General features: G+C 44.8%; 1 protein-coding gene across 1 annotated transcript in view; it reads left to right on the forward strand.

The window, feature by feature from the left end:
• Positions 1-21074, forward strand: part of NUP210 (nucleoporin 210) — a 43917-nt gene that overhangs the window by 10972 nt on the left and 11871 nt on the right. The window contains exons 11-30 of the mRNA XM_017737286.1: positions 263-400; positions 3120-3275; positions 4617-4815; positions 5228-5373; positions 6279-6500; positions 7711-7884; positions 8897-9089; positions 9346-9452; positions 11490-11594; positions 11725-11826; positions 14039-14167; positions 14831-14958; positions 15499-15634; positions 15923-15985; positions 16913-17092; positions 18455-18535; positions 18767-18898; positions 19098-19256; positions 19718-19809; positions 20456-20630. Coding sequence (XP_017592775.1) covers positions 263-400; positions 3120-3275; positions 4617-4815; positions 5228-5373; positions 6279-6500; positions 7711-7884; positions 8897-9089; positions 9346-9452; positions 11490-11594; positions 11725-11826; positions 14039-14167; positions 14831-14958; positions 15499-15634; positions 15923-15985; positions 16913-17092; positions 18455-18535; positions 18767-18898; positions 19098-19256; positions 19718-19809; positions 20456-20630 — 2817 coding nt within the window. The remainder of the gene's footprint in view (positions 1-262; positions 401-3119; positions 3276-4616; positions 4816-5227; positions 5374-6278; positions 6501-7710; positions 7885-8896; positions 9090-9345; positions 9453-11489; positions 11595-11724; positions 11827-14038; positions 14168-14830; positions 14959-15498; positions 15635-15922; positions 15986-16912; positions 17093-18454; positions 18536-18766; positions 18899-19097; positions 19257-19717; positions 19810-20455; positions 20631-21074) is intronic.

Genomic DNA, 21074 nt, shown 5'->3' on the forward strand with positions numbered 1-21074 from the left:
AAGAGGGTATTTCTTCGTGGTGTTTGCCTTTTAAATGAGCGTGGGCACCTGGATCTCCATAACAGGAGCACTCATTGAGTGCCGTAGCACACCTTGCTGCCAGGAGCTGTTTGCTCACACGTAATTCTGTTTGTAAGTGATCCTGAATAGTTTTCCTTCCTCTCTGAGATGTTTTCAAGGACTTGTCGTACGTAAGGACTAAACATGAACTCTGGGAAGCACTGTGGTGCCATTTATAGCACTGTGCTCTTGCCCTTTGCAGGATGGAGGTGTTCATACCTTACCAGTTCCAGTGCGAAACCAGCAGGACGTGGAGGTCTATGTTCCAATATTTCTTTTACCCAGCATTCTGATGTTTCCTTGGCAGCCAAAAGCAGGAGTCTACCAGTACACCATCCAGGTATGCCAAAGAAGTACCCAGCTGCAGGGAGTGTTGCTCAGGCAGGCACAGTGAGGCCTGACACCACTGGAGTGGGGTTGACTTTGGATACTTCAGGCATGGTGGCATCCAAAATGTAATTTGGAGGAACTTCATGGGATGTTAGTTATAGGAATTAATACATAGTTTTAAAAAAGCACCAAGAAACCAACAAACATAAAAACCCCACTGCCTTTTCTCTCTTGTCTTCCCTTCCTCTCTCCCTCACATGTGCACCAGGCACCTATGCATGGTTTGGAATTCTGGGAAGCATCCTATATGCAAAGCTCCACAGCAGTCATTAGAGGCTGCCCTTTGCTGGCAAGGGTTGGAAATACGAATGGGAGTGTGAAGTGACTGCAAAAAGGGCATGACAAGATTAATTAGCAGCACTCTGCCAGCCTTGGACATCAGTATTCTTCACTCGCCACACACCTCGTGCTCCTAATATAAAGTTCCAGGGAGGCAAAGGCCACAGCTCATTTACAGAAGGGATGTTTTTCATGTTTCTTAGGTGTGTCTTTGCTCCCAAGCTGTCAGTTATTCCGTATGCTTCATGAAGCAAATGGTTTGTCTTCAGTATCCAGTATCTCCAGTCTAAGGAAAAGAAAGTTGTGCTTTCTCAGCCCAGGCTCCTATCCCAGGCCAGTGATACTGAGACCCTGCACTCGGGTGTTGGATGCACAGTTCCTACCTCTCCCTTTTAGCATAAAGTAGTGCTCAGTTTTGGATCTGTCCTAAGGAAACCGTATCCAAAGAGGCAGCAGGGCACTTGGTGGCAGGGTCTTCTCCCAGGTAACAAGGGACAGGATGAGAGGAAACAGCCTCACGTTTAGAGTGGATATTAGACAAAATTTATTCACAGAAAGGGTTGTCAAGGGCTGACACAGGCTGCCCAGGGCCCTGGTGGAGTCACCATCCCTGGAAGTGCTCAAAAAACATGGGGGTGTGGCACCTGAGGACATGGTTCAGTGGTGGACTTGATAAACTCAGAAGTCTTTTGCAACCTTACTGATTCAGTGATTCCATGAAGAGAATCAATCTCATAGGAATTAAACTGCATTCTCCAGTGTAAATCTAAAGGCAACTCCATTGAGTTAACCCCTGCATCTCTACTTGTCTGTTCTGTGGGATTAGTTTGGTTTACTTCATGCTATTCCTTACCACACCAGCAGTGTGGTAAAAATTCTTAGTACAAATCTGCATTTTCAGTGCTTCATCATAATTCTGCTGGAGTTTTCCCAGTAAGGGAAAGTAAATGTGGTTTTGTTTCCTACCTCTCTGGGTTCTATTCTTACCTTGCCTTATCTTGCATATATAATGAAGTATCTCACCAGAGAACATTCCTTCATGATACTACAATAATTGTGTCCGTATTCTTACTTTACTGTGATTTTTTTCAATAAAAACATAGAAACTTTTTCTCCCAAGATTTAAATTTTGCTGAAACTGAGACCTTTCTTCCAGTGTCTCCATCCCACAGTACCAGTGGTTGTTGACAACAACACACACACAGCTCAACTGTTGTTCCTGCCTCTCCATCAGTGTTTACCTCCCACTCCATAGCTTCAGTCAGCCTATTTCAAATGGGTGAATAGACTTTTTCTGAAAACAAGTTGAAAGGGATTTTTGGATCTAGCCAAATTCTGTTTATAGCTAAAGTAACTCCCTCCAGATGGTACCAGGATGCCTGGCAGGATTTACTTTGTCAGCAGTCTGGTTTGTTGGGGGTTGCTTTGTTCATATTTGTGCTAATGAGGTGGTTTCTGTTGCCTTCCTTCAGTCCATGCACGAGAGGTGCAGTGCCAGCTGTGTGAAGTTGAGCACGTGGAGGCTCCTGGTTTCTGGGGAGGCATCACTCACAGGCAGCAGTGTGGAGCTCCCCTGACTGATCAGGCTGCAGGGGAAGCTGCTTTACCCTTCCTCTCCTCAGTGCAGACTGGCTGCTAGAGAGAGAAAATGTAGTGAGGTGTCTGGGGTTTATGGCAAGGAGATGAGACTTCATACAGTTATTAAGAATTGGGCATTTCTCGTTTATGTTTTCTGCTCATCTCCCTGTTTCAACTAAAATACCTTTACAAATGTGCTGAACTCCTGCATTCTTTTAGCCTTTCTCACCACATCCCATGCATCTCCTGTCACACACCTCTACCTATTTATTTATTTGTGTCCTTCTGTAATCGGGTTGTGCACGTGCTCAGAGGAAGGAAGAAGGGAAATGACCCTCCTCTTCATTTTCTTTTTATTCTCTTTTCGTGGTAAAAATTACTGGCTAAGCTCCTGCATAATTTAGGTTGGTTTGTTTTCCACACTGTCCTTCTAGACAAGATTTATCACCTTGTTCGTTTTTAATTATGCAACAGGTTAAAGGAAATGCTGAGGAAGTTAAATTAAAACAATATACATAAAAAAATTGCTCCAGTGTTCACCCTTGTTTCACTCTGATGGAACTTTCGACATTTATTTTGAAGTGTGAAAGAAGCTGAAATTAAAATGAATGAAGGGTAGCAATCTTCTCATCTCTCTCCTATCTCACCTTGCTTATTTGAAAGTTCTGAGGTGTTATTTTGTTTGGATTTCCCATTCTCAGTGCATTCCTGGTTTTCATGCAAGATATCCAAAGGCAAGATACCCAAAGCTAAGAAATGTGAAAACCATATACTTGATTAAATGTTTGAAAGATTTTCCCTCTGTATTCCAGGCTCAGGGTGGAAGTGGCAACTTCAGCTGGTCCTCTTCCAACCAGGCAGTAGCTACAGTGACAGTCAAAGGGGTAATGACAACTGGGAGTGATGCTGGGGTCAGTGTTATTCAGGCATTCGACGTTCGGAATCCGTTGCATTATGGAGAAATGAAGGTAAGAGATTTATTTTTCACTGATGGCTCTTGAATATGGCTTTTGGAAACAGTGAAGGAGCTGAGAATGCCATGGGCATTCCCCTTTCAAAACGTTCCCAGGAGGTTTCCCTGCCTGCCCTGTGGCAGGTTAAGTGATTGGTTTCAGTTTGTACTTTAGGGAATAAACTCTGTCCAGTGCATTAACTTTACTCCCATTTTTGCCCCTTCCTGATTGCTTTTTCCTTGTTGGAAGTTTTAAGTGCAAGAAGAAAATGGTAATTGACTCCTGGCCTGGCTGTCTAAGCAGACAAGCCAAACTAAAAATTCATTCTGTAGGGCGATAGGTGGGTGTTCTCCCTTGATATCAAAGGGTGACAGTTGTTATCAGGATGTGCAAGGAAATTTCTGACTGGAGAAGTAACTGAAGTGAGCACAGTGCTGCAGACTGATTCCAGATACCTAAGCTGGCCAAGAAGAAGCAATGTTTTAGGAAAATCAGGAGAAAATAGCAATGAAAAACGTAGCTCCCAAGAGGGATTTTGTGGTGTCTCTGCAGACCATCCCCTGTTCTTAGGTCATGGTGGTCAATGTGTGGTGTGGAGTGAGGAAAATGCAGGAACAATACATCTAGTGGCCCCAAAGGGAGGGGTGTGACATGAATTAAAATCTGTTCAGAATTTAGCTTACACACTCGCTCTGCAGTAATTCTCTGAACAACCCAGGATGCTGCTTTTTAGCAGTGCAGCAGTTACCAGCAGGAGACACAGGAATGAGGATTTTTTCAGCTAAAACTTCTTATCCTCAAACATAAGTCAAAGCCTGAAGACAGAAAGAAGCCTTCTGTCCATGTGAGCTTTCAGAGCAGTGTATTGCACAACCTGAATAGGTTATTTTTGAATGCCTTTGTTCTTGTGTTAGGAGCTGCTTTCTTTGTGGAATAGCTCTTCAGAGTTCTGTTTACTGACCTCAGTGAAAAAGTTTTAGTAGCTGTAGTTTTAGGAGTAGTTAATCCACACAGATTACAGCTTTAACTCTGTACCATATGGTTTGGTATCCTGAAGCCAGTTGCAGAAGATTAAGTAGTTAAGATACTGCAAATAAAAGCTTTGATCATAGTGATTGTTATGGAATCTGTGGTCAGTCTGGGGTGGATTCCTTAATGGATGCTAAATCTGTCCCAGCTGGTGATGGTACCTCTTGGAGCTGCTACACAGCTTAGTCCACACTTGGAAGTCTGCAGAGCAGAAGGGAGAATAACGGGAGTAGCAGTAAGAGGAGGGCTCCCCAAGCTGCTGTGGCCTTGGGCTGGCATGGGAGAAGAGCACTGAGACACGCCTGTCCCTGTTCCTTCCTCCATCAGGTGTACGTGAGCGAGCCCAGCGCCATGGAGTTCACTCCGTGCCAGGTGGAGGCACACGTTGGGCAGGTCCTGGAGCTGCCCCTGAGGATCAGCGGCCGGGCTGGCCTGGAGAGGGGCGAGCTGGTCCCGCTGAGCGACTGCTCACAGCTGGAGCTCGTGGTGGAGGTGGAGAACCCCGGCGTGTTCAGCCCACTCGAAGGTGCTCTGACCCCCTCCCTGGTTTGGAAGTTAAAGAGGTGTTACCAAGTCACAGCTCTCCCTTAAATCACTGTTTCATGGCTCTGTCCAGCATCCCCACGGAAGTGCCAGACTTCAGGGGGGAGGGGATCCCAGTGGTTTTATTTTGAGGATGTATCTGCTTCCAGGGATGGGACAACCTGTGCCAGAGCCTCATCACCCTCACAGCCAAGAATTCCTTCCCAGTATCCCATCTAAACCTTTTCTCTTTCAGTTTGAAGCCATTCCCCCTTGCACTGTCCTTACATGTCCGTGTAAAAAGTTCTCTCCATCTTTCTGGCAGGCTCCCTTCAAACACCCATATTGAATTTGATGAACATGCCTGAGCATTTCTTTCCAAATAAGCTCTTGTATATTTTTAATTTATCTGACAGGAAGACTTAAGCCAAGTGCCGATTTTTGCAGTGGAGTGAGAGTGAAGGCTGAAGCTCAGGGGTACACCAGGCTGGTGGTTGTGTACACCCATGGGCACGTGCGCCTCAGTGCCAGCATCACCATCGCCGCTTACCTGCCACTGAGAGTGAGTGTGTTTCCTCTGCTCCTGGAGCAATCCATCACGCAGACACCTTTACATGACAGAGAGCAGGTCATGTCAGGTCATGTAAGGTTTGAAAAACCCAGGTGGGTGGGTTTATGTTCCACCATTGGCTGACTCAGTGAAGAAAAGAAGAAAGAAGCTGAGTCCACGGTCAGTAGATGGGAATACAGAAGAGGCTGCGTTGTTTCCTTGTCTGCAGAGGCCTAGCACTGACTCTGCAGAGCTGAAGTGTGAGCATAGCTCTCCCCCAATATGGAAAAAATGTTAGTGCAAATCCTACAAATTTGTGGCTATAATGATAAAATACGATGATGTGAAATGCAAACTATGAATGGTTTTTGTGTTCTAAATGTCAGGTTAATTGTTGTGGTGATAAACAGCACAGGCTGTCCCAGGGATGCACATCAGTGCAGAATTTGTTAGAGAGGTTGGAAGTAAAGCTTGTGTAGGAGAATAATTACGTACACAGAACTGTTCTGGAGAGAGCACTGTCAAGTGAAAGTACAACTTGACATTATTTCATTCATTTAAAATACTTCCTTTAAAAGTGTAGCAGAATACTATCTCTCTGTGCTCAGAAGAATATATTAAGGGTCTCCCTTTTGCTGTAATTCTTCATGAGAGAGATGTGATTAGAATGCAGCTAAAACTTTTCTTTGGATCCATGGCTTCCTTTGAATATAATCCAGCTGGACAGAATCCTTGTGGATTTTGGTGCAGCTCTGTTTTTCACTAAATATGCTGACAAACCACTGCATGGGAGACACCACAGCCCAGTCCAAGTAACCAGTAGAGCTGTTCATTCATCAGGAAGTTTATTTTGCAGAGCACAACCAAACTGTGTAAAAAGATTATTAACTTTTAATTAATTGATTGATTGATTACAGGCTATCGATCCACTGTCCATCGCTTTAGTGACTTTGGGTTCCTCTAAGGATATGTTGTTTGAAGGAGGACCGAGGCCATGGGTCCAAGAACCTTCCAAGTTCTTCAGGAATGTCGCTGCTGAGGATGCAGAGAGCATTGTCCTGTCTTTAGTTGAGCCTCCCACACCTCGAAATAACAACCAGCACTGGGTTAGGGTGCTGTGCAGGAGCCTGGGAGAGCAGGTAAGGGCCAGGAGGGATCTGTGTTGCCCTGCATCAGGTGCTGAGAACTGGCTCCAGACAGATTTATGGTGCCATATACCTGTTATACAGCAGGATGTTTTTATAATGAGCCAGTAAAGAACTTGGGTAAGTACATTGTTTATGTGTTGTGATGCTGGTTTTAGAGCGAGCATTTCGCAGCATTATGTTAAAAAGTGGTTTATGATGGGTTTATTGCAGTATAAACCCCAACCATGGAAACCTTATGTTGTGGGATGCATGGAACATCCTGATGAGTGCAGGTTCAGTTTGCATGAACAGGATCAGAGCAGAGGGTTCCTGCAGCAGCTGACGGCTGTGTCTGACCTGCTCCTCTTAACCACGTTACCTTCCAGTGTAATTCTGTTTATTTGAACAAATGGCAGCCACAGGAATTGACTGCTCTCCTGTTTGTGCAGCCCTGGTGAGTGTGGCTGTGCTCATTCTCCACCTGGTTTTGTTCTTGCCAACATGCAGGAGTCATTTATCCTGCTCTGTTCACCCTCCCCAGCCCATGAAGCTTTTAGCTTTGATTTAATGTTTTCCTCCTGCAATTCTGCAAGGCCTAAGCATTTTGGTGGGGCTGCCACTGATTTCCTCAGTGGACACTTTGCAAAGTGGAGCTGTTTCTGTAAGTGCAGACTCAAAAGGAGCAGGCCTTGGTGTTGATGTGCAGGTCTGTGCATGGCTGGCTGTCCCCAGCACATCACACCTGCGTGGCTGCCCAGCACCAGTGCCTGAGGGGATGAGGCAGCTGACCAGAGCTGCCTCAGCCTTCTCTGGCTTTAGATCCACTTGGTTTTGCTGAAGGCTAAAAAAGGAATGTAAAATAAAAGATGAAATGTTTTTAAACACAGTGAAGTGACTGTAAATGTTGCCTTTGGGCTGTTCCATTCTCACTCTGCAAGAACACCTGCTGTTTCCTTTTTCAGTTACAAGAAATTTGCTGTTTGAATCAAGTTTGATAGTAATGAACATGAACACCAAGGAAGAGTTCCCAGGAACAGTACTTTCATAGTGATAAAGAATTGTTCTTGAAATATGTTCCCCCTTTTACACCTTCCTGTGTCTTAACAGTGCTGTAAATCCCCAAGAACTGTATTTTTGCTTTTCATTCTGATATCAGTGTAACTGAGACCTGTGGAAATACAGCATTCCTGAACTCGACTCTTTCCTCATTTGCTGTTTTCAGGTTGTTACCTTAACAGTTGGGAACAGCCCCACAGTGACCAACCCTTTCCCAGTGGCTGAACCTGCTGTGGTGAAGTTCGTGTGTGCTGTCCCTTCCCGGCTGACTTTGATTCCTGTTTATGGCAGCCCTCAGCTTGATCTCTCCTGCCCTTTGCTCCAACAGAACAAGCAAGTGGTAAGCCTGGGAAGTGACAGAAAAGGAGGTGTTCTTACAGCTGAAAAATCAGTGTTGGGAGCTCCACGTGCAAAACCAAGTGTCTGAGCTGCTGCAAGAGGAGCAGGAACTGGAGCTGTGGCCACACTGGTTCCGTTGGGAGCTCCTGCACAGGGCAGGCTTGGTCAGGGAGGGTCCTGCAGTAAATGGACAATGTATATGTGTAGATGATCAGGCAAAAAGAACTTCACTATTCTGTTTTTATTCCATATTTCATCTCTATCCTAATGAGAGCTGTCACATGTTGGCTGCTGAGTAAACCACGTTTTGTCATGTTAATATTCCCAGGCAAATGTAAAAGTCATCCTCCTTCCCTAAAACTCTGGTTGAGCTGATGAATCATTTTAAATAGCTGCTATGTAATAGCAGGAGGAGAAGGAGATTTTTGTGTATTATTAGCCACTTCAGAGCTCACCTGCTTTCCTGGCTCCACGATGTGTCAGTTAAGCCTGCCTTGGTGCACAGCTGTTGCTAATGCACTTCACAAGAACAACACCAGAATTATGAGCTTTGACAAACAGCAGTGTTTGTCATTATTTGTTTGAATTCTAAAAACAATTTTGTTGAGCTGTGGTTCCATTTTGTTGTTGCTGGTTTGAGGGGGGAGGGGTTGGTTTGTTTGTTTGAAGATAGTTCACTGGCTAAAAAACAACCAAACCCATGCTCCAGGAAAACCCCCTTAGAGTTCACAGGTTTGCAGAATGTTCTGGGTTGGAAGGGACCCACAAGGATCATCAAGTCCCTCTCTGAATGGCCCATACAGGGATTGGACCCACTTGGTGTAACCAGCACCATGCTCTGGCCAGCTGAGAGAATCTCAGGGCTGTTGGAGTACAGCTTAATGACTTCATTTTAATGAACATTCCTTGTGTACTGATGTTATAACAAACCTCACGGAACTCAGCATATATTTCTTTAATGAGTAAAAAATCCTCTTGTATCTGTTCAGTTCAAAATATTCCTTCTTTTTCAGGTTCCTGTTTCCAATTACCGCAATCCAGTGCTGGATTTGGCTGCCTATGACCAGCAAGGCAGGAAATTTGACAACTTCAGCTCTCTTAGTGTTGTGTGGGAATCAACAAAAAAGGCCATTGCTCGTATTGAGCCAGAGCTGCCGATGGAGCTGACTCTGAAGGAAGAGAGGAATGGTCAGAAGAAAATGCACGGTACGAGTGGGTTTAAATAAGCATTTCATTGTTTGAAGGTCTGTTTGGTAATGTCTGAGCCTGATTACTGTAATCTGCAGTCATACTTCAGCTTAACATCAGTGTGCATTTTTTTTAGCGTGTGCTGTTGAAGGTAGGAGAAAAAAAGGAACCAAGTCCCACGTGTAGAACCTGTCTTGAGAGAGAAAACTGTTGTCTGATGAGAATGATCCTAGAAGAGCTAAGCAGTGCGTTTTTCATCTTTGTTGTATTCTAGGCTTACAAACTGTTGTAGTTGACCGTGAGTTTGGAACTGCTGCCATCTCTGCCACTGCCACTGGATTCCAGCAGCCCCACCTGAAGGCAGCCAGAGCCAAAATACCGGTAACAGCACTCGGGGTTTCTGCCATTTCCCTGTGACTAACGCCCAGTGCTCTTGGGATGGGTTTATTTCCTCCACGCACAGCACTGTACAAGTAAGGCAGCTCCACAGTGGGATCTGGAGACAGCTTCATACAGCAGTGGTTTTATACTGGTTCATGGCTTTTGCTGCTTTCCTCTGCACCAGGTGCTGCTATCCATATCAAATATATCCAAGTCTTTGGGAGTTTTTTAACCATCTGGGCAAGGGCATTACAGAGAAGTGTTTCAGTTGTTTTGTTCCAATACAGGGTTTTTTAATGAATCGGTGAATCTCTGCTGCTTGTCCTTCACTAAAGCAGCCATGTGCTTCGTGCAGCTGTCACTGGGGAAAGCAAATGGATTATTGCCACTGCAAAGCTGGGTGGGAAAGTTCTGCATGAGCAGAGCAAAAGCTGACTGATTCCTCATATGGACCATATGTTAGTCTGGGCTCTGACTAATGCTCTCTTTTTTCCTGAGAGACTCCTCCACTGTACAGTGCCAGCCATAAGCCCAGGCTCTCATTTTACAAGTCATTAGCCACTCTGAAATATTTAGTTTGTAGATACTCAGCCTAGGGAAGAAAAACAGCAAAAGGTAGTGATGATGAACAAAGAGGGCAGGTGGAAACAGATGGCAGTTTTCAGTTTATGTCACTTTTTTGAACTGAATATTAGGGCAGGTTTCAGCCTGTGGAATAACCTGGCATATGCAATAACTGACTCTTAAAAATTGAATTTCTGTTTAACTCTGCTAAGCAAGATTTAAGTGGGTTTGGGCTATGTGCAGTACCTTGAAAACAGAGTTGAGGCAGAGTAAAATACGCAGTGAGAGGTTACAGTATTTAACTCAAAGCAGGTACCAGATGGGCACCAGTAATGTGAAATACCCTGTGGGCCAGGTTCCTCTCAGCAGGGCCCAGGTTTGTCATCTGCTTAGTAAATTCTTTGAGAGTTGATCTCTTTTGCCACTTGGTTCTTGACTTTTCTGTGAGGTTTCTTAAAAAATTGAGTTGTAATATGGAGACTTGATGTTCTGCAATCATTTTGTAATTTACTGTGCTCTGCTTTGTTAGTCCAATATTCAATATTCTTTCTTTCTTTTAGAAATAATTAGAAAAGTGAATGCTCCAAACTTTGCCTTGAATTCAGAGGTGTTTATTGTTTTTCAGAGTGGGGTACATCTGTGTAAAATGGTACTGGAGTTCTCTTAAGTTCTATTCTCTGTGTTTAAGTTTGGGAGGACTCTTTGGTAGTTGTAGATGCCAATTCTGCTGCACTTTGGAGGCTCCTGTGTTGTTTTTTTAAATGAGGTAACTTGGCAGCTTTTTTCAAGTACATCAGCAATGGGCTGCTCTGTTCTGCTCTCAGATCTGCCCATTCTCCTTTCTTGCAGCCAGAAATACAAACAGAAATCTAGTAGGTGGGATATTGTCTTGATCGTTGTTCCATGTTTAAGTGGAACACCCTGTTATGTCATTAGGGACATCCTTTCTACATCAAGGAAATAATTCTACTAATTAGGTGAAATGGGTACAGAGTAGTGATTTCCTCTAGAACCTTTTTCCTTTTCTGAGCTAATGTGGTTATGAGCAAGTGATTAAACCTGCATCTGGTCCAGTGTTCATGTACTTACATTTAAGGAAGAATTTCTCTTGGTGGCCTGCTAAGAAGAATCACAAAAAGATGAGTTAGAAGTAGAAGAAAACTTGGTGTGTTTGCCTTATCACTCTGTCTCAGAGTTAATACCCTGTCCATGCTTGTCAGACATCATTCGCTGATCCTGCAGTGCCTGGGCCCTGTCCTCTGGCTTGACCAGGGTTGCAGAACAGCCCATGCCCTGAGGATGCCCTTCCCAGTGCAGGAGGTCTGAGTGAGCCATCTGGATCTTGTGGGCATCTCCTAACCTGCACTTGTGCCCTGGCTCTTTGGTCGGCTGCTTTAAGCGCCCTCCCGGCACACACGGGAGGCTTGCAGCGTTCTGCCTCTCTGCTCTGACTGCTGAAATTGTCCCTTGCAGCAGGAAGCTCTGCTCCCAGGGCCTGCCACCATTGAACTGATGCTCGTGGAAGATGTGAAAGTGAGCCCTGCTGGGCTCTCCATTTACAACCACCCTGACGTCCAGGTAAGGACTTACTCTGCTACTTTCCAGCTGCAGGGAGGAAAAGAGCACACATTATAGGAGATGTGTAAGGAGGGACCAGCTTTACTAGAAAGATACAGTCTTTATTTTGGATGCTTTTCTGGTATTGCAGGCAGATCTTCTCATCCAACAAGGTTCTGGATATTTTTTCATTAATACCAGTGTACCAAATATTGTAAGAGTGACACATGAGGAGACTCAAGGCATTGCTTTGGTGAGTGCAGTATTCTGTGATTTTACACCTTTTTGGCAACCAGGTTATTGTTCTGCAGCTTCAGCTGCAGAAATATGAAACGAATGCAGATCTGAAATGCATTCTGCAGTGAACAACAATAAAGCTGTATGTTTGCATTGCTGCTTTCATCAGGCAACAATTGGAAATGAAACAAGTTGCTTTAAAGAGTGGTTTTTATAAATGTATAATTTACAGATTTATCTTTTAAGAAGTAATGCTGATAAAGTTGTGAAATAATGATAATTAAGGTGGAAATTAGAATATCAAAAGAATTTGTGAAACATTTTGGTTGTCTCTAATTGTTGCAAGTGTGAGGTGGGAATATATTTTCCAACTAGGCACAGAGGTGAGGAAAAAGTAGAAGAGATGAGGGGTTTTTTTGTACATTGTACACTGTTTAAACTCTTAATAGTTTTTTAGTCAGGTTTCCCTGATGGGTTTAACTGATGTACATGAGATAAATTCAGCGCTCTCGTCTGGAACTCAGGAGTGGAGCAGTGACAGCAAGATAGGCTTTGTGAAGTGTAGAAGGAGATTTAACTGTCTGTCAGATTAAAGGAGAGAAAACTCCACTTTTCACGTATTTTTAAAAAATGCAGCCCCCCCCACAGACTTGGCGAGTTCATTAGCCCTGTGTGCTGTGTTTGGGGTAAATCCAGTGCCAGCCCTGGGTTTTCCCATGGCAGCAGCAGAAGGGCCTGGGAAGTCAGCAGGCCCCGTGTCAGGCTGCTGCCCTGGCAGGTACCAGTGCAGCCAAGGGACAGAGATGAGTTGGCAGTGAACTCTTCTGAGAAACTAAATTCAAGTTACCTGGAGCAGTGATTCCCAGGCTTTTCCCTGGGGCTGCCAGGGATAAAATCTGTCCCTCTCCCTCTGGTTTTGACACAGCAACTTCTCTGGGTGTGGTGGTAGCAGGGGAGGAGCAAAGTGTGTTCACCAGTGCAGTATTCCTGGATACTGGGAGCCACTGGACACCTGAGAGGAGGGAGAGGAGAACAGCAGAGGTGGCTGGGGCAGGGAGAGTTTTAAAAGTTGCAGTAGCCCTGCTTGCCCTTTTCCCTGTGTTCCTTTCCTTTCTCTGGGCTCCCAGCCCAGCTGAGCTCCATTCCAGCTCCCTCCCCTGGCCACATCCCCTGCTCTGCTGCCCAGCCCCTGTATTAGCCACCCTCTCTGGGAACTGCTGCTGTTCTGGAAGCTGACCTTTGTTAAAACTTCACATCCCTTTCTATTTTGAGGCAGAAGTAAGAGTGGTGCCCTCAAAGAACAAAATGTCAGCTCTTCCCACTGCTCTGCTGCTGGCTCCTGTAGTGCTGCCGAGCAGTGCTGAGAGTTCACTGAGCTCCTTTGCACTGGGGGGCCTGGCAGCTCCCCTTGCTCAGAGTCGAGAGCACAGAGCAGGACACCCAGCTTCAGTGCTGTGAAGGGAAGAGAACAGCTGGGACTGTCCCTGAGCTCTGTGCCAAGGTCAGGCAGTTGCAGGAGAACTGCAGAGCTGGTTTGAGCGAGGCGTAGGTGCATGGCCTTGGGAGAGGGGACTCTGGGATGGGTGCTTAGTTCTGAGGGCTTGTGTTTGTGAGCAGAGCTCTCTTTCTTCATTGTTTTGTTTTCTGTCCCTTAAGAAGTGCTATGTCCATTAGGAAGTGTAACGTTCTCTTTCTTAAAAGTTAATGGAATAATAGTTGTATTAAAGAAATACCTGATCTGTCAATTGTCCTCTTACTTGTCAGGATCTACCACCAGGTTTTGGCTGCTCATTCAGGTGAAAAGCAGTAACAGTAGAGTAAAAATCTTGCAGGAAGCAATATCAGTGCTTTATAGGCATAATCTTTGTTCTTGATTTTTTTTTTTTTCCTTATCACTCTGTTTTTCACTGTACTAAGAAAAGTTTGGTTGCTCTAAATGATTTGTGTTTTTTCTCCTGATGGCAGGAGAGTAACAGGATGCCAGACTGTTCTGGATGAAGAGCTGTTAATTCACTTGGTGCCTGGGGGCTGTTTGCACTAGCTCAGTAGTATGATACTTTTTACATACATTTTACAGCTTGATTTTTATTCTGGTGGAAGAATTCTCTGTGTCTTAAGCTTGGAGATTTCTGCATCCAACTTCTTCTGCCCTGAAAGTGATACAAATTTTACCCTGTGAACAACAGACAAAGTAAGTGCTATAATGCAGTTTTCTTTTGATGTTGCAGGTGCAGCCTCAGCTCCCAGGATCAGTGACTGTAATGATTCATGACTTGTGTCTGGCTTTCCCTGCCCCAGCTGAAGCTGAAATTCATGTGTCTGATATCCAGGAACTGTATGTGCGAGTTGTTGACAAGGTCAGTGCCTTTGAAGCAGCATTAGGAGCTGATCCAGCCTGCCCTGGCTCCCTGTGCTGGTCCTGAACACAGAGGTGGGACATGGACAAGATGCTACAACAGAGAAACAGCCACGATCTCCCTGTGTCTCTGTTTCTCCCTCCCAAATTTACCCCTTTAGGTTATAAGTGTCCCAGAGTATCAGGTATCTGTTCATGTTCTGTGTGGCAGCAATCTCAACTTTTGCATTTACCCAGCAATGTTAATCCATAATTTATATGGACACGCTCATTTACATTTCCTCCTGTTTAAAGTGCATGTGAGCAATTCTTGCAGGAGTGGGTTTTGCCCCAAGGTCATTTTCCATATGTCACATTTTAAAACTGAACAGTAAAAAGTCCAGCTCGTTCCACTTGCCAGCTTGGGTGCGTCTTAAACAAAATAAGTGTTGATATTTCTGGATGTTTTAATTATGCCCTTGCCAGCTGAAGGACCTGAATTCATTCATTTCATTTGACACTAACTCTAGCTGGCAGGGATTAGTCTTTAAAATCAGTGCTAATCTAACCTTGGGGCTCTATCTCCACTACCCTGTTACAAGTGTAATACAAAATAAAATGAAAACATTTATGCTAATAAGTAAGAGTGGTTTGAATGCAAAATGACTGGATATGTCTGTTTCAGGTGGAGATTGGAAAAACAGTTAAGGCTTATGTCAGAGTTCTGGATGACTCAAAAAAACCTTTTCCAGCAAAATACTTCCCTGTCATGGACCTCAGTCTAAGAGCAGCATCTCAGATTGTCTCACTTGTGTAAGTGAATGGATTTTTAAATTAATCTGCGAATAAGAATTAGCAAAAAATGAACAAAGGTATGAGGTTGGAGGCACAGTAGTATACAATGACTGAGGGTTTATTTATTTTATTTTTGTGAAGTCTTAATTACTTAGTGTTAAAGGTAAAAAATTATCATTTGTGAGGGAAATCAGCCTGAATGTTGCTGGCTGATGAATGAGACTGCACTCCTCCAGCATGATGTGTGGTGAAGCTTTGCTCATCTTGGAAGCAGTGACTTGGCAATAATGTCAAGTGAGAGGTGCTGTATGAAGGCACCTCTGATGTTATCAAACTCATGGTCTGTCACTTGTTTCATTTTCATTTCGGGTATTTAATGGCACAACAAAGCACAGGTTGCAAAGAGCCATCATGTGTAGAAATGTGATGGTTCCCTTAGCTTTGCTTCACACACAGTCACTTAGCCTTGTGGTAAAGCTGCTGGGCACTAAAGTCCTTTGCTCTGTTATTTGTAATTTCCTCAGTGAATGTCTGTATTTAATGATTCCTTTGCTGCAGCCCCCTCAGGGAGGCTCTGGATGACCACACTGCTGCTTTCCTGGTGCGTGGGATGACCATTGGGCAGACGAGTCTTACGGCAACTGTGGCTGACAGAAGAGGACAGAGAATCAACTCTGCTCCACAGCAGATTGAAGTAAATAATTTCAGATAAAACGTGCATAAATAAAGTCTGTGCTACAGTGGAACAGGAATATATAAATTAAGGTTACAGTAATCAGTTTGCCAGGAAATTCATTCTGTCTGGAGGTTGACCTAATGCCAGTCTGTTCCAGATTTAACTGCAAATGATGAGTTAAATTTCTGCATGCTCAATTTACTGTAATTAAGCACCTTAAGACTCAGTTTTACACTTGTACTGCTTTGTGACATAATTTATCTGGTTGAAGGATCCTGAACACAGGTATTCATATTTCTGTTTTAGGTCTTTCCCCCATTTAGACTATTGCCAAGGAAAGTGACCCTCATTATTGGGGCTATGATTCAGGTGAGGCATCTTCTTACATATTTTCTTTATTTTGTAATTTCTGTTGTAAAATGAATATTCATAACTGGATTTTCAGCAGTAGATACTCACCTTGACATTTAGCTGCATTCACACTGAAGGGACTTGTGGGACAGGGACTCTGGGCAAGGGCCTGGAGGGACAGGACAAGCGGGAATGGCTTCCAACCTGACACAGGGCAGGGTTAGGTGGGATATTGGGAAGGAATTGTTCCCTGGGAGGGTGGGCAGGCCCTGGCCCAGGGTGCCCAGAGCAGCTGGGGCTGCCCCTGGATCCCTGGCAGTGCCCAAGGCCAGGCTGGACATTGGGGCTGGGAGCAGCCTGGGACAGCGGGAGGTGTCCCTGCCATGGAACAAGATGAGCTTTAAGGTTCCTTCCAACCCAACCTATTGTGTGTTTCTGTGATGAACACTCCTCCAAACAAGAATAGTTTCATTTTTGAGCCAGCTTCCGTTTTGCTGTATTGCTGGATCAAAGGATTTGTATTTGTTTTTGTCAATGGAGTGTCAGCTTTTCTGGTGTTAAATACCAGCTCAGCATGAATAAATCTGTCAGCTCCATGAAATTAGGCGTGGTAGGCTTGTTGTACAAACCGAAACACAGAGCAGAGCTCCACACAGGCTGGTGAGGAGAAAGAGAGGTGAAGTTTTCTGAGACTTTCTGGAGTGCAGGTAGCATCAGCCTGTGACACCCTGTGAGGTGCAGGGTCCGCTTCTGTGCTCAGCTCACACATCTCCCCAGCTGACATCCTGCAAGGACCAGTGTGCAGGGGGAATAGTCCTTGAGCTGCCCTGGGAAGGTGCAGGCAGTGCTGAAGTCACTGTGGTGCTGAGCAGGGAGGGGCGTGCCCTGTAATGGTGACCAGAACTATCTGAAGGGTTCATTCCTTGTTCTGTGCTGTTGTGACAGATCACTGCTGAAGGAGGCCCCCAGCCTCTCTCCAACATCATTTTCTCCATCAGCAACGAGCACATTGCATCAGTGAACAGCTCTGGGCTGGTCAGAGGAGTGGCCATTGGCAGCGGGGTGGTGACAGGAGTGCTGCAGGCTGTTGATGCAGAGACAGAGAAACTTGTGGCAGTGTCCCAGGTAATGTTTATGGTGCTGTTTGGGGCTGACAGGGGCTCTCTGCCTCATGGCTTTGGCTCTGAAAGGGGGCACATAGTCTTTCTGCATGAGCAGTGTTACCTCGTGCACTTCTCTGGTTTCCTGAAGATGGAAACTCAGTGTCCCTTCCTCCCTGGCCTGTGAACTTACACATGTGCTGGCACAGGTGGTACTTGGAATAGGCAGGTAAATCTTGCTGTGCCTTAAACCAGAGTTTCACAGATAACCAGGGAAGCTTTCGTGACCAGTCTGGTATCTTTAGGATTGGTTAGTGCATCTAGAAAAGCCCATCTAAAGAAGCCTTTCTAGCACAGCAGAAGGTAGTCCTAGCCTGCATTCCCTCTTAGGTCAGCAGGGTGCAGAAGGCAGCTGTTGCCCAAAGAAACCACGTTGTCTCCTAAGCTGCAGCAGTCTGTATAGAACACTGTCGTCCCTCGTTGTGGTCTGAACCCACCTGGGAGGTGCAAGCAGTGAATCCCTGATACTCCATCAGAATCTGTGTTCTTAGGGTTTCCTGCAGCTGAGTGTGAGGGAGGTGAGCAGGCCTGCAAGGGAGCACAAATCCCTGGGACTTGCATGAGACTCAGAGCAACAGAACTTGGGCCAAATCTTATGACTTCTTCCTTTGAGCTCAGGGCAGCACAGCTGCTGTGAACCACAAAGCTCTGCTGCTTGAAAGGTGTCAGCACAGGCCAAGAGGAGACAAAGTAATTTAAAAAAAAAAAATATATATATAGCAAAATCTGTGCTCTGTAATGCATGGGCAGCAGCCTGCCCTTAATGGTGTGACAGGAGGGAAAGTGAACTTGAAAGGTAAATCTGCTGCCCAGTGAGGTCCAGGTCTGACCTTTCCTCCCCAGTATATAGCAGGAATAAAATCTATCAGGAATGTCTGGCTATATGAAGAGGAGGTATCAGTGTCACACATCATCCTTTTATTCTCAGTTGTCCCATTTGGTGCTCTACAATCCTCATTTCCTTCTAACTCTCTCCATGTCTTCCTTTACCTCCTGGGTTTCTTCATCCCTCTTCTGCTGGGGACCCTGGGATCATATCCACTCCTGTCTCTCACCTCTCAGCTCCATCGTTCATGTCATCAGTAATTTCAAGCAGAGATTTGTTTTTTTTCAATTTAGGGGGCATTTTTAAAGGCCTATCAATCAAAAGTTAATGCTTTTATAGTTTTTTACAGTCCTACTGAATTTGTCCATCTGTATTTCCTCTGACAAGTCATGCAAATCATGTGGCAACAGTGATAATGGCACAACAGTGTCTGGAGCCTGAAAGTGAAATCTAGTTTCTGCTTGACAAGTGCTTACAGTTTCTTCCCTTCCTCCTTGCCAGGATAAGGTGGAAGTTGAGGTGGTACAGCTGACAGCTGTCAGAATTCGAGCACCCATTACACGGATGAAAGCTGGTACTCAGGTGAGTTGGTTTGGGATTGGCTTCTGTTGCCTTTACGTGTTGGAGCTGCAGGTTGTGGCCATTCCTGTCACATCATCTGGTGACAGCACTGCAGCTCTGGGAGGAACCATTTTCTTCATAAGGGACCCCATCTCTTGATCAGTGAATTTTAAGTTTAATTCTCTTTGCTGTGGCCAGGTGTGTGGTTTGCATGCTGGCATTACCTAAGCAGGCTGGTTTCTCTCTTTGCAGATGCCAGTTTATGTCATGGGCATCACCAGCAGTCAGACTCCTTTCTCCTTTGGCAGTGCCGTGCCGGGGTTAACGTTCCACTGGTCTGTCACCAAGAGGGACACTCTGGATGTCAGGACAAGGCACAGTGAGGTAAAGGGGGGTGTGTGCAGTGCACGTGTGTGTGCACCTTGGGAGAAGGAAGCGGCCGCATCAGGGCAATGCAGAGGACGTTGCTGCCTCCAGTGCCTCAAAATCCAGGCTCAGTTGTCAGCACAGGGTGTGGTACTTCCTCGGTGCCACTGTCTGGGCTTTCCGTGAGTCAAACTTTAATCCCTTTCTTCTGGCCAAGGCCGCTTTTCAGCTTCCTGCAAACTACAACTTTGCAGTGGATGTTTATGGCAGAGTAAAGGGAAGAACAGGCCTGAAAGTTGTAGTGAAGGTCCTTGATGCTGCAGCCAACCAGTTCTGCAACATGGCAAGGGAGCTGTCCGATGAAATCCAAATTCAGGTAGGATGATTTTCTTCACAGTTCATTTTTAAATATGCATTTCAAAACTGGACAAATGTCTCTATTTGAAGTCGAATTTGAGCCCTTACTGTTGTTTGTATAATGTTCCCCATTTGGGCTCATTCAGTTCATGGGCTCATGGGGGCAGGGGGAGTCTAAAGTAACTCAGGTGAATATGGGGTTCCCAACACCTTTGCCCGTGAGAAATCTTCTGTTTTCATGCTACTTCCGAGTTTAGCCACAGCCCTGGAAATAAATGCTCTTCAGAATAATTTGTAGAAGACACTGGCTCTCCCATTCTTAAATATTCAAGTTCAGTTATCTTTTTTACCATATATATTATACAACAGAAAAAAGAAAGTTGCAGGACTATTTGGTTTTGTTTGTTTTGAAGATTAAATAAATAGAACTAAATTACTGTGTGCACACAACAGTAGGCCAAAATGCCTCTTATTTTCCAGGTGTTTGAAAAACTTCATCTAGTCACTCCCGAGGCAGAAGCAGAGCAGATCTTAATGTCACCAAATTCCTTTATTAAACTCCGGACCAACAGGTCAGTGCTCAGTTTTCATACTGGGATTTGTGTCACCTTTATCCAAACCATGGGGCAGTTGTGTTTGAAGGGAGCTGTTTCAAATCTTTCAGTATCACTGTACATCCATTTAATACACAACTTATCTGCTGGTTCATAGTATCTTATCTGTTCTCTCGGGCTTTGTCAAATCTTGGATTAGATTGTAGTTGGAAAATTCATTCAATATTGGGAACTTTCAGATCCTTTTTTTAAAAGCTGCTGAGCCAGTTAAAGCAGTATCCTGCTGCCTGCTTCCTGTAGAGGTTTTGATGGGTGATTGAGGCTTTGTGGGATACACTTCTGTGTATTTCTTAAACAGAGGCTCTGGCTGGATTTTCAGATTAAAATGTCATTTCCAAATGAGAAATTCTTTTTACATAATCTGTTTTCAAAGACTGACATTTTTGACTCATATCAGGCTTGAAATGTAGTTTTCCCAGCATAATAATGGGCAGATAGAGACAGTAGGACACACACTGAGGGCAAAGCTTTAGAGGCATTTACATTTTAGGGGGAGAGAACGAAACCCTTAGTTTCAGAGAATCCCAGGATGGTTTGTGTTGGAAGACATCCTACATACAGTTTTACACATTTAAGGGGTTCCCTCCTTTCTGTTTTTCTTCAGGGACCGAGTGGCCTCCCTGAGTTACCGTGTCCTGGATGGACCAGATAAAGTGCCTGTTGTGAAAATCGATGAGAGAGGATTCCTTGTCTCCGGGTCTGTGATCGGATTGTCAACAATTGAAGTGGTTTCACAAGAGTTGTTTGGCATCAACCAGACCATTGTAGCTGCTGTTAAGGTGCTGTCAGCTCTTTTCCTTTTCCTCAAGTACATCTTCACTACTGCAACGGGGATTGTTGGCTGCACTTCTTGAACTTCACTTCTGAAAAATGAGCACTGTAGGAATTAATAGTTTTGAGCTTTGAAACTTTGGACACCAGGGAATGTATGCCCATCATCTCTGTTCAAAAAATCCTTGAGCCAAGAACTTCCTGCATCTGGCAACATGAGCCTTGAGATACCCACTGCTCCCCTTCCTCCTATCCCTTTTTACTGTCAGCATCTTTCCTCTGTCCCAGCTGAAGGAGAAAGATGTACAATTGAGTGCTTTAGGTTATTTCTAAGTCTAACTCCTGTAATCACTGGGAAGTGGCTTGGTGGATTTTTTAAATTTGAATTTTAGTGTTTCCCACAATGTTCAGCTTTGCCTGTAGGACAGGGTGTAGGTCTGTCCTCCTGGGTG

The sequence above is a fragment of the Corvus brachyrhynchos genome, unplaced genomic scaffold (genome assembly GCF_000691975.1).
Source record: "Corvus brachyrhynchos isolate BGI_N302 unplaced genomic scaffold, ASM69197v1 scaffold266, whole genome shotgun sequence".
Lineage (NCBI taxonomy): Eukaryota > Metazoa > Chordata > Aves > Passeriformes > Corvidae > Corvus > Corvus brachyrhynchos.